This window comes from Delphinapterus leucas, chromosome 1, assembly GCF_059928025.1.
Source record: "Delphinapterus leucas isolate spDelLeu-1000000601 "Yukka" chromosome 1, BTC_Dleu_Yukka2, whole genome shotgun sequence".
Lineage (NCBI taxonomy): Eukaryota > Metazoa > Chordata > Mammalia > Artiodactyla > Monodontidae > Delphinapterus > Delphinapterus leucas.
The window spans coordinates 39,253,090-39,265,988 of NC_143129.1; the positions used below are offsets into that span (position 1 = coordinate 39,253,090).

General features: G+C 54.4%; 1 protein-coding gene across 4 annotated transcripts in view; it reads left to right on the forward strand.

Moving 5' to 3' along the window:
• Nucleotides 1–12,899, forward strand: part of SOX13 (SRY-box transcription factor 13) — a 44,829-nt gene that overhangs the window by 6,361 nt on the left and 25,569 nt on the right. Inside the window, exon 1 of one of the 4 annotated variants that reach the window (XM_089908318.1) lies at nucleotides 1,304–8,435. The exons of the other annotated variants lie outside the window; for them this stretch is intronic. Within the exon in view, the coding sequence (XP_089764444.1) occupies nucleotides 8,314–8,435 (122 nt within the window). The 5' untranslated portion in view covers nucleotides 1,304–8,313. Of the gene's footprint in view, nucleotides 1–1,303; nucleotides 8,436–12,899 lie in introns of those variants that run through there. 4 annotated transcript variants of the gene reach the window in all.

Consider the following 12,899-nt stretch of genomic DNA (forward strand, 5'->3'; position numbering starts at 1 on the left):
GTTACTCCCCATCTTGTCCCTCTGTGTCTTCTGGGGACATGTCCGAGGTACAGTGTCAGTGTTTTGGCTTGAAGGGAAGGGGCCACAGATGGGGCAGAAACACTCAGGCTCCCTTCTCCCCTGGTGGTTTGGGTCTGTAATCCCTGCCAGGCCTGGAGCTCCCTGGGGGATTCGCCCCAGAGGAGGCCAGACTGTTCTCCTCCCCTCAGCCTTACCTCCCCCAGTCCCCACCCCCTGCTTGACTCAGAATGGAATGTGCAGCCTGTGGAACAGGATGGGGTGGGAACTAGTTCCCAGAGGGCCTTGGTCCCCATCCCCTCCCCTCCCCCCACAAAGCGGGTAGGAGCCTCAGGGCTGGGTCCTGCTCCTTGGCAGGGCTGGAGGTGCCCCGCTCCAATCGCAGGCCCTGTGCTGAGTGAGGGCAGAGGCGGGTACCATGGGGACCCAGGTCCAGGCATTTGAAGGAGCAGCCAGGGTGGGGGGATTTCTTTACAAGTCCAAGACGTTGGTGGGTGGCCAGTTAGAGTCCAGGGGTATAGCAAGCCAAGCAGACCCATCCACAGCTCTAGTGGCTGGGGGTGGCCTACCCCAGACCTCCACCCTCTGTTGACTTCTGTTTTAATTGCGGCTTCTATTTTCTAATTCCTATTTTCTGTAGTTTCCAAAAGTAGTACAACAATGTGTATTACTTTTGTAATCAGGATGGAAGGGATTTAAAATATATGTAGAATTGCCAGACAGGGAAACAGACAAAGTAGTCAGTGTTTCTTCTCTGGAAGACTGGGAGTCAAGGCTTCACCAAACAGTAGAATATTCTGCAGAAAGAGGGGTCCCTGGCAGGAGGGGCAATAGTTGGAATATGATAAGAAGGCCTGTGACACTGGACCGATACCTTTTCAGGATGACCATTGAGTAAGGCCTGTGGATCCCCCCGGTGGGCTCTGGGAGTGGGGCTCTGGGCTGAGGTGGGCTGTCCAGGGACTGGGCCCAGAGGCCTCCTACATTGGCTCTGGCACCTGGGGGGAGGCAGGAAGGGGAGTGAGCTTTGGTTTAAGCTGCCCTCACGCTGACTCAAAACAATTAACTCCTGCCTGGCCACACAAGACAGGTCCGGTGCAGCCCAGAGTGGAGGGTGAGGAGTTTCCTGTCTCAGTGTGAGGTGTGAAGCTCTGGAAACCTTGCTCCTACTGAAACACAGCCCTACTGAAGGAGCCTAAAGTCATTCACCCATTCCTTTGAGGCTTTGGTTCCTGGCTTGTCCCTCGAAGGGTGGGGTGGGGTGGGGTGAGGAGGGATGGACGAATAAAAGGTTATTGGAGAGGGACTGGAAGGAAGCCTGTGTGCAGGTACAACCAGGCTGTCCGAGGCCAGTGGGGAGAGGAGAGTGGGGAGTGAATAGGGAGCTGTTGAAAGCAGAGGGGAGGGGCCCCTCCAGCCCCTGACATTTCTCTGGCTGCCTGGCTCCCCTCTCCGTGGCCGGTGGAGAGGGAGGGTATATGCGTGTAAGTGTGTGTAAGTGGCCAGGCGGGTCCTACACCCTGAAGACCTTGATCAACCCCTGCTGGACCCCAGGGGACAAGGCTGTGCCTCTAAGAGCCCCCAGGGGACAGTGGGGACATTAGACCAATGTCAGGAAGGCAAGGGGAGAGCGGACTGGGAGGCAGAGAGAGAGCCTGGCCGGGGCGCTGCTGGGGAGGCCCGCAGAGCAGAGCGAGGCCTCCTTTCATCCCTCCTCCCTGAGCTTCAGTTCTCCAGAGCCTCTGGTGCCTCACACAGATTGGGGGTTCAATTCCATTCCACCTGGTGAGGGCGGGGCAGTGGGTGATCACCCTCCACCCTCCTTTCCCTCTCTACAGAGATACAGTCTCCTCCCACTGTGTCATTGTGAGCATGGGACTGCAGTCACCCCGCCCCGCACCGAGCCGGGGTGAGGGTGGAGTGGGTCTGGGAAGAGCTCTGGAGACTCAGTGGGGTTCTCTAGCTGGGGCTGGTGGGGCAGGGAGAGGGAGGCCTCTCCTCTTAGTCCGGGTGAAGGGCTCAGCTGTCACAGGTACCAGAGCCAGGAAACAGGGCAGAGAACAGAGAAAGGGGATCTGTCACATCTTGCCTGAGGTAGAGGTAGGTAGCAGAAGAGCTTTCTCTTTGGCATTTGAGGAAGTCAAGGGATGGACGTGACTGTCAAGTTGAAATAAGTATACAAGTCTGGGTGAATGGGGTTCTTGGAGTTGTGCAGTGCACAGTCTGCACAGCTGTACATGCTGGCCCTTTTGGAACTGGTTCAGAGCATCAGGTCCCTGTGGTTTCCACAAAGTGAGTTCCTTTCTCTTCTACCAGCTCTGCCTGGCCTTAGGTCCATATTCCTCAGCATGAGACCCCCAATTTGGAGGTGATTTTTGGCTATTTGTTACCCCTTTCTAGGTGTTGATTGACCTGGATTTTGGGGAATCAGAACTGAGGAGCGGGCTTGTGTGTGAGCGAGGGTATGGGTGCATTGGGCAGTTTAGAGAGGGTCTGGAGAGTTTGACCACCCTCCTTGTGGAGTCAGAGCCCTGTTTGGATAACTGGCCACAGGCGCAGCGAACCTCCTGACTCCTGAGTGAAGGCTGGCTGGGTTTAGAAGTTCTCAGATGGGGCAGGCAGGTGCGGAGGAGGGCAGGGTCCTGCCTCCCCCGACGGTGACCCCTCCCCCAGGCACCTTTGCTGGCCTGCGACCCACTGGGTCTTCTTTATGTCCCTGCCTTCCTCTCTCCCCTTCCCATCATCACACTCACTCATCCCTTGTCCTTCAAGATCCTGCTCTTTGATCTCTGAAGAGGTGACCGGCTAATCGGATTTACCAATCTAAATTCATGTGCTGGTGGCAAGTTAACAGGTAACTCTTGAAGCTCTTTTAACTGGCCACCAGGCCTTATCAATCCAAGGGGGGACTGTCAAAGTGGGAACCTGGGGTGGAGGTGGGGTAGGTGTTTGGGCCTGAGGGGGCTGTTCCATTGCCCATCCACTCAGCAGGTAGGAGGGGAGCGCCTGCCTCCAAGCTGTGCCCTGTCCCCTGGGGCTGAGAGACCAGTGCAGCCCTTACACAGTTTTGAGGAAGATAAGGATTAGATATTCACTGACAAAAGTGAAGGTAGGGAGGTGTGGGGGAGGGCTGTGGAGCATCAAAGCATCAGGGAGGGGCACCACAACCGGATTTGGGCCATCAGGAGAGGCTCCCTGTAAGAGGAAACAAAATGACCTGGAGGGTGAGGAGGAGATAGCTTGTCAAGAGCGTGTCAGAGAGAAGAGAATGTTGTAAGGACAGATGCCCCCCATGTTTTCCAGGGCCCCCACCTGGGTCTCCAAGGGCATATCCAATGGTCCTGTCCCTCACCAAGGACCCTGGGGCATCATGACTTTGCGGGGGAGGGTGATTGGTGGGCACTCAAAGACAGGGTGGCTAGGGGCTCCTGACAGCCTTGTTCAACTATGAATTGTGTATGGCAGCATGGGGGAGCATGGGTTTTGGGGTGCACGAATAAACATGGGCTGTGCGGGGGCTGCCTGTGGTGTGTGGCCCAAGTGACCCAGGGATTGGAAGCCCAAACCTCTCCCAGGCAGCTGCGGTGGGAGTCGGGGGGCGGGGATGAGGTGCAGGATTGCTAGGGCCAACTGCAAATTAGCCAGGCTGGCGTTAAATGCCTTTGCTGCTTCTCTCCTCCCCTCCTGTCCCTCCCTGCCCTCCCGAAAATCAACAACTGTGTCAACAGCGGGGTAATTGTGCTTGGCTGGCAGCCTCTGGGGCTTCCAGGACCAGGCAGGTGCTGGCAGGGGCTGCCGAGCCCCACGCTGGGAGCAGTCTGGGTCTGGCTGCCAGGGCTGCAGGATAAACAAGGCCTCACACAGGCTGGCTCGGAGGGAGGGAGGCCGCAGGCAGGCAGGAGGGAGAACAGGTGTCTCAGGAGCATTGCAGAAACAAAGGGCCTCTTGTCTCCTCCTCCCCGGCCCCAGGGAGCAGCCCCCTCCCCCCTCTCTCAGGCCCTGCCTCGAGACCAGTGGCCAGGTCAGCCAGGGGGTGCTGGGAATGAGGGAAGGGCAGGTGCTGACCTCCAGACGCCCCTGCATCTCGGTGCTTATTTTTTCTTGCTTGAGGCAGAGGTAAAACCAGTCCTTACAAGGCACTAGCCCTGGAGGCAGGGTACCTGCCTCTGAACAGATCCACTGGCCATGAGGCCTTTGGGGGTCTCAGTTTCCCACCGGAAAGACAGAAAGACCCTCACCGCTGCTGGGGCACCCAAGGAAGAAATGGATGGGAGACAGGAAAAGGACCTGGAGCTTTTTAGAAGAAAGAAGTAGCAAATGTCAGGAGTGATGGAAGGTGGGGCAAGAAGTAGGGAGACCTGGGCCAAGGGATTCCAGGTGGGATTTGGGGTGGAGTTGGCTGGGGTGCAGCAACACCCTCTTCCCTCCATAGCCCTTAACGAAACAGACCTTTACTGAACACCTGCCATGTGCCAGGCACTGTACTAGGGATGGAGAGGCAAGGAAGAATAGCGTAGTACCCGCACAGACAGATGGACTGGAGCCAGACTGCCTGTATGGTCTTGGGCAGGTAACTTAACCCCCCGTGTCTCAGTTTCCTCGTCTGTAACATAGGGGTGATATTAGCCGCTGCCTCATGGGACTGTTATGTAGGTTAAATGTGTGAAGAGATGCCTCTTGTATATAGTAAGGGATACATAAGAGAAGGCCGTTATTGTTCCGTGATTGTCCTTGTCCCTGAGAGAGTATCAGGGACTCAAATCTTGCCAGAGTGCAGGAAGCAGACAGGTAAACAAATAATTGCAGTCCAGTCAAGTGCTAGAGACTAGGGATGTCAAGGGCTCTGCAATGCCCTGGAGGAACAATCAACTCTTCTAGGATTATTAGGGAGTGATTCATAAAGGAGGGGCAACATTTGAACTGGGCTTTGAGTGAGGTATAGGAGTTTTCTGATCAGGAATGTAGGAAGGGCCTTCCAGGCAGGGGCACCATGTGAGCTGCAGCCCTGAGGTGTGAAGGCGCCTGTTTGCACCTGCATTAGGGTCTGTGAGCCCGACAGCTGGAGGGTGACTGGGCTGGGCTGCAAAGGGCCTGAGCGGCAGGGGGTTTGGGCTCATCCCTAGTCTGTTCCAGGGTCAGGTGCCAACTTTGGTCGTCACTCGGTATCTTTCTTCCTCCTCCCCACACCAATACATTATGAATCACTCAGTCTAACGCTGGAATATTCTTCAGCTTATAGAGAAGCAGGATGGTTTGGTGAAAACACCATGGGGTCTTAGAGTCAGAAATTTCTGGATTCGAAGCTTTTGTATTTTGAATCTTGATGTTGGGCCATTTACCTAATTTCTTTGAGCTGCATAAATTGGGGTCATGGCTTCTCCCCTCTGGCAGAGTTATGGTTGGGATTGGAGGAAAGTTTCTAGATACATAGCATTTGCCCAGTAAACGGGAGCTGTTAGGATTACTCTCTGTGTTGTCTTGCCGATGCCATAAACCTTTCTGGGCCTTGGTCTCTATCTGTAAGGGGGAAACAGTGGTCTGTCTACTTCCTTCCATGATTTTCAAACTGGTAATGGGCCAGGCTGCCCATTTCCTGGGTAGATCAGTCAGGCCCAAGACCCAGGACCAAAAGGATCAGCTGGCAGCCTTCCCAGGGCACCAGCTGGTCCTGCTGGACTGAGTGGAGGGAGCTGACCTCCGGTGGTCCAGCCCAGGTGCTGCTCCCTCTGCAGCAGGCAGTGGGGCTCCACATCCTGCCTTTCCCACAGGGGTGAAGCCCTCCAGGGTTCCTCTAACAATTGCTGTGCTGGTATTTGAAGGGCCGATGGGCAGTAGAGGCCAGTGGGCACCAGAGGAGACCAAGGCCCTGGTCTGGACTGTGTGTGCTCAGGCCTGTCACTTCACCTCTTAGAACCTTGCTTTTCCCATCCGCAACTTGGGGAGGACCATTTGGACCCCTCCTGGGATAAAACAAGAATGCTGTGTTGCTGTGGCAGTAGAGTCAGATGAGGACGATGACAGCTACCCTAGTAATTTTTGTTGCAGTTTCAAAATCCAGATGTGGAGTCAGACACTTAGTCACACTCCCTCGTGTGTACCTGGTGGTGCCGTCCACAGTGCGCTTCCCTCCACGTAGCTCATCTCAGGGGTGCCTCGTGAAACCTTGTCAGAGGACAGAGAGTATCTAGCCCCCCCCTTTTTTTTTTTTTTTTTGCGGTACATGGGCCTCACTGTTGTGGCCTCTCCCGCTGCAGAGCACAGGCTCCGGACGCACAGACTCAGCGGCCATGGCTCACGGGCCCAGCCGCTCCGCGGCACGTGGGATCTTCCCGGACCAGGGAACGAACCCGTGTCCCCTGCATCGGCAGGCAGACTCTCAACCACTGCGCCACCAGGGAAGCCCCTAGCCCCCCATTTTGTGGATGAGGAAATTGAGATTTAGAGACAGGGTGGTGGGGCCTCGTAGCTCCACACTGACTGTGCGTCTGAAGGGATGAGGCTGATCCACATGACATGTCTGACCACGCAGCAGCACAGGAGGGAACCCACTCCAGGATCCTGCTGTAGGGTCCCCTGGTCTCCTGCCCTGGCATGCTGCCATTGGTTTTGAGGAACTGGTGATGGGACGGGCTAGGGGCATCGAGGAATGCCTGGAGTCCGTTGGGTCTCCTGACAGTTGCAGGGAGCCCATCCCGGGTCCAGACCTGGAAGGGTGTTTGCCTTGGCGGGGCCACCATCCTCCTCTCCTCCCTCATTTGCTACCTTGGCTGTGCCCATCGTGGGCATGACCCCATTTTCTCTTCTTCCTCTGTACTCACGTTTCTCCAGTGGCTTCAGGGTGAGGTGAGGTCAGGGAGAGAAGCTGATTCAGGAAGATGGGGCTGGGACAGTACTCTGGGGTCTCCTGGCCAGGTGGTCAGATAGCTTCCTAGGTAGCCCTGGAAACTACCTGAGTAAGACAGAGGCAGAAAGAGCAGCAGTGACACTTGGAATTTTCCAAGGGCCATGCACATGTTTACATATAATTTGCATATAACGAATACACTGAACACAATTTTGTAATCTATCCCTAAGCGGATTTGCCTTCTACTGTTGTTCTTTTCAAAGATGGCTGCTCCTGGCTTTTTATTCTTGTCTGGCCTCACCTCTATTCTGTTCTCCCCATCCCCCTCACAGAGGGCAGGTGATAGGGGCGGGGGGGGGGGGCGAGATGACACAGAGGGTCAGCTTTAGGTCAGCCCTGCTATTGATCACCCTCCCTGGGGTGAGCACAGAGGGTGGCCCCTGCCACTGAACACACAGGCCTGGCCTCCCTGCCGCTCCCCAGCGGCCCTCTCACCTATGAATGTGGCTCAGGGCACCTTCAAAGGCAGGTGCACAGAGCTTGGCACTTAGCAGGTGCTCAATAAATCTCAGGATAAATCGAGATTAGAGACAGGCAGGAACCTTGGAAAACAAAGACATAACCCTGTTCAGGCTCCTTGGTGCCCAGCTTTTGTGCCCGTGAAGGACGAGGTTGATGGGGAGAAGTGAGCCTCTGAGGAGTAGATTTCTCTCCTGACTGTGGCCAAAGGAGGCATTTCTTTCTCTTCTTGGCCTTGCAGGAAATAGTGGTGGGGATGAGAGGAGCAGAAAGAAAGGGCCAGGCCTTCTATTATTTTGTTTTTCAGATCGAGAGCCTGTTAATAGCAATTTATGTTGACCAGGTCTGCAGCCAAGCACATTCTGTTCTCCACTGTTGGGGGGAGACTCGCAGGGCCATGGCAAGAGGCTGGACAGGAAAGACAACCAGGTCAACACTTTTATGATCGACCGTTCGGTGCCTCGGCCTGTACCAGGGGCAGCTTTAGCACGGGGCCAGCTTGAGCCCAGTCCTGTGTGGGGATGGCGTGGCCTCCCCGTGTGAACCCAAATGGCTTCAGTAAGTGGGGTGAGCTCCCCTCCCACATCATGCTCACTGAGGCTTGGGCTGCAGATTGCTTTCTGTGAAATGGGGTCAGGGCAGTGACTCTCAGAGCAGAGTCACTGTAGAGTTTCTCAAGACGGCAGGGCTTGGGAAGAACCCTACAGAGAAAAGGAGAGCAGCTGTGTGGGAGAAGACCCCAGAAGAGGGGGAGTGGGCAAGATGACCACCCTTGTGGAAAGAATGGTGCACAAGCAAAACAACCCCCTCTCTGCAAAAGAGCTGAGCTGGTGGAATGTAGCTCGGCGGCTGTGGGATCGGGGCAGTAGATAGAGCTCTGCGGGCACCTGGGCTCTGTGTGTGCAGGTTGTTGTGTGGGGTCCCGGAAGACAATGGAGAGGACAGGAGCAGCACCCGTGGCGCCCCCTCCACCAGGCTGGCCTCCACGCTTCCCTGGACTCATCACCAGTCCCCATTCCTGGAAGCAAGCCCCCTTCCTCCATCCACTCCTCCTGTAAGTTGGTTTCATTCTTCCCTTGATTTCCCCTCATTCCCCTCCCAACTGTTTGGCTTTGACTGGAAGTAGCTACATTAGCCATTCTTCAAGGGGTCAGCGTCCCCCAGGGGGCCAAGGTGCCAAAGGGCAGAGAACTTTGGTCGGTGGAGGGCTTCTCAGGGTTAGGGGCGGTGGTGCCTGATCCCCGGGCCTCTGCTTCATGGCTGGGGGGAGCCCATGCTGCTTCGGGGAGAGCGAACCACTCAAGTGGCTGTTTCTCGCATCCCAGCTATGTCCCCAAGCTTGGTGCCGTTGGATGGTTGTTGAAGGGCAGACTCGCTGGAAGGATAAGAAGCTTTTGTGGGACTCTGGAAAGAGCCAGGGCAGAGAATGTAATGGGTTGGGTAGTGGGGGAGAGGGATGTTGGGCAGTGAGAGAATGGGCCTGGTTTCCAGCTGTGAGGATTGGACTATTATCTTATTATTATCCTCACACAGCTGACAGCCACTCAGTCCTGAGACGGGTTCCTTGTCCTCTGTTCTATGGGTTGACATCCTCTTGCCCGGCCAGCTCAAGGCTCTTGCCAGGAGTTCATGAAAGGATGAACTCTGAGATTTGATCTGGCATGGATAAGTTCATTAGGTGTGTATGGAGCATGTACTCTGGGCCCAGCACCAGACTCGGGGCCCCATTAGCAACCCCTGTGTCTTGCTAAGACAAATATTAGTAGGGCTTCTCTGTGCCAGGTGCTGTAAGGAACAACGGGGACTAAGCTACCAGCCGAGAGGCTAAGGAGCCCTGCTGCGGTAGAAAGGGGGGCGGGGGGCGTTAGCTTATAGTTCAGTTAGGAAGAGACCTCCAAAGTCAGAGGGAGCCTTGAATGCAGGCCAAGGAGCTAGGACTTTGTTGACAGCGAGGAACCAGAGAGTGTCTCAGAGAACTTTCAGAATGGGTGGCTCACTCATTCAGGCTGAAACTTCTGTCTCATTATTCTGCAACAAACTTCCAACAGAGCCCTGTGCTTTTTCTTTCCATTCAAAGACATTTTTGCTGCCGTCAGGTCGTGCTGAACCATCTGGTAATCAGACAACTTCCCTTCCCCTGCAGGGCTGCGGCTTCCCAGGGTGTGAGGCCAAGCCTGGCAGCCTGCGGAGGGGAGGTCCCTTTTCCTGGTCTGCCCTGACCCACACTCACCCCGGCTTTGGTCCCACAGGGGCTCAAGTGAGTGAGTGTGGCCAACTTTCCTGGGATGTGCCATTCCTCGATGAATGAGCAAACTTACTTTGTTCAGGATTGATCAATATTAATCTCTGGATGTCTTTTTTAAAGGCAGTGGTTTGATATATAGTTTTAAGAAATAAGGTATTCAGGGATGAATAAGCTCTACCAATTCCTTATTATGTGAAGGCACTGGGTGGTGGTGGTGGCGGGGAGGAGACCAGACCCTGCCCACAGGGAAGCTGTAATCTGTCTGGGGAGGTGAGACAGGATCACGGGAAATAGCTGCATTGTGGGAACAAGCCCTTTCAGCTGAGTTGGCCCGGGCACCAGGACTGCTGGAGTCGTTTCTGTCTCCATGGGCTTGGTTTCGGAGGCTAGGTACAAGGTGGAGTCAGACAGATCCCAGTTTGAGTCCTGGCTCTGCTGCTTCTGAGCTGTGAGATTTCTGGCAAATACTAGAACTTTCTTAGAGCCTAGTTTTTTCACCTACAAAGTGGGAAAAGGTTAATACCTACTTCCCAAGGTTAAAAGGATTCAGTGAAGTGATGCATATATTACAGTGCTTAGTTCGGGGCCTGCAGTATAGGAGACTCCAGTGAGTGGGAGCTGGTATTAGTATCGTGGCCACTGTGGTGGTGGCTGTTGGCCCTTGTGCTGGGGTGGGACAGTGCGGCTCTCCTGGGGCCTGTGTGGATGTGGGGCAGCTCCTCCCTTGGGTCATGAGCACGACCTCTGTGGATTTGGGAAAGGGGGAGGAGCACCTCTCCAGAGTGTGGTGGGTGCAGACTTTGTCGGCTATGACACCTCTCTCAGCCTCCCACTGTATTCTTCCTTCAGATGTGGCACACAAATGTGCTGTGTGACCCTGGCCAAGTTACTTAACTAATCTGTGCTTCAGCGTCCAGAACTGTAAAATGCTGCTGACAGTCATACCTGGTACTGAGAGGATTAAATAAAAAGGGTTATATGGAAAGTGTTCAGACAGTGTCTGGCACAGGGGGTGTGTCTTATCCAGGCATTGGCTGCTGTAATTATTGCTGTGGTTATTCTGTTACGGGAGTGACCCATGCACTCAAGGAAACAAGGGAATGAGCTGCTGCCCCAAGTGTTCCAGGAGCTTGGAGCAGGGGTGGGGGTGTGGGATGGAGGTGGGCCGGGGCGTGGACCCCAGTGTGTGGACGCCGCTCTGCTGGCGCTGGGGAGCGGCCCAGAAAAGGGGGTGAACTCTGTCACACACTAGCTGCAGGCAGGGTGTTGCCGGGTACAGAAGAAATGATATGGCTCAGAGTGCACTGCCTTTTGTCCTTTGCCCAGTGTTGTCCCTTAAACCGGTCACTAAGGGGACAGTTCTACATCAAGTAGAATGGATTTTTGCAAAACTGGTGAAATTCACGTATAAGTTGGGATCGCTTGGAAGCATGAAACCACCACATTCACCAAACCCAGCTGCTGGTGAATTTTAATAATTCATAGTAATAGACAGCCTTTAACTAACCTTTGGACTCTGGGCCCTTGGGAGCTGCCTGCAGGAACCCAGCAGGAAGTGGAGGCTGTCCCCCGGCACCCAGCTCCAAAGCCGAGAGGGCTAATTGGGTTGGAAGTGCCTGCGGGGAAGCAGCCTTTTCTCCAAGGTCCTTGTGCTGTGGTTTTGGACTTGGAGTCAGGTGGACCTTCAGTGGGATTTTGCTTCCACCCCTTAGCTTCAGATGCTTCAACTATAAAATGGGTTTTATTGCTGCCAAAAATACCTGTGAGGCGCTTAGCTTGTTGTGCTCGCTCGAAAAATGGCAGGTGCTGTCACGATCCTTCTGCTGATTTGGGCTGCAGCCTGAGGGTAGAAACCAGGGGCTTAGCAGCACTTATATTTTTGCAACATCAAAGACCTTGGAACCCCCCCCCCAGCTTAAAATTTTATCTCCGAGAGAAGAAGTAATAATTCATCCCATGTGCAAATGGAAAAACTGGGACCTTGCAAGGTTGGGTGGTGTGTCTCAGGCCCCACAGCGAGTTACAGGCGTCCAAATCCCTTATACTTATATGGGGCTTTCTAAACCATCAAGTGTATTAAGTGCTTTGACATTTAGAAAATCACTATGCTGAGGCTCCAAGCAATCTGGTGGGGTGTATTTTGACTCCCAATTTACAGATAGGAAAACTGAGGCTCAGAGAATTAAGACTTTCCCAGGATTGCACCTTGATTTTGTGGCAGAGGTAGGGCTCAAACTCAGACCTTCTGCCTCCAAATCCAGGGCTCACTTCCACTGTGCACTCAGAATTATCACGTGGGTCTGTGTGATCCTCTCTGCAATAACTTTTTCCCTCCATACCCGTAGATCTGCTAGGTGGATAGTCATGAGCCAGGAGGGAGAGGGTTAAATTCCTTCCTAAGCGAAGGAGCTGGTTTTGAGCTGGGCGCCTCCAGTGACCCCATCATTGACCCTCACCCCCTGGGTCAGGGCGACAGGCTGTGGGGGAAGGGAAGCAGAGCAGCTTTAATGGCCCTGTGCGGGCAGAGGGAGGGCCTAGGGAGGCAAGAGCAGGGGAGGGGACGCTCATCTCTCTTCTTCTTTGGACAAAGATGGACAGAGATGCCAGTGGCTTTTTTCAGTTTCCATAGAAAATCCCTAAGGTTCTCTTGCAGTAGAAGGCCATCAGCGTGGCCTGAACTCTTAATCAGGCCATGGAGCACAGACAGCTCTTAGATACTGGAAACGCTGGGATGTGTTCTTGGGTAAGTGGGAACTGGGATAGTTTTTACCGGTAAAGGTACCAGTAATAGAAAACGGAAATATCAAATGAACCTTAGGGCAGGATGGGACTTTGGTCCCAGCCTGTCATTCATTGAAGAGGAAAAGGATGATTCGAGTGGCCCACAGAAACCAGCACCTGTGCAATAAGTGGATGACTCTGGAAACTGGGAAGGCTTCTCCTTTCCCTCCTTCTCTCCCCAGGTGGCCCCACCCCAGTCACCCCCTCTGTTAGCTCAGACCTTATTCTTTTTTTTTTTTTTTTTTTTTTTTTTGCGGTACGCGGGCCTCTCACTGCTGTGGCCTCTCCCGTTGCGGAGCACAGGCTCCGGACGCGCAGGCTCAGCGGCCATGGCTCATGGACCCAGCCGCTCCGTGGCATGTGGGATCCTCCCGGACCGGGGCACGAAACCGCGTCCCCTGCATCGGCAGGCGGACTCTCAACCACTGCGCCACCAGGGAAGCCCCAGACCTTCTTCTTTAGACTATTTGTTTGGATTATCGTCCCTCTGTC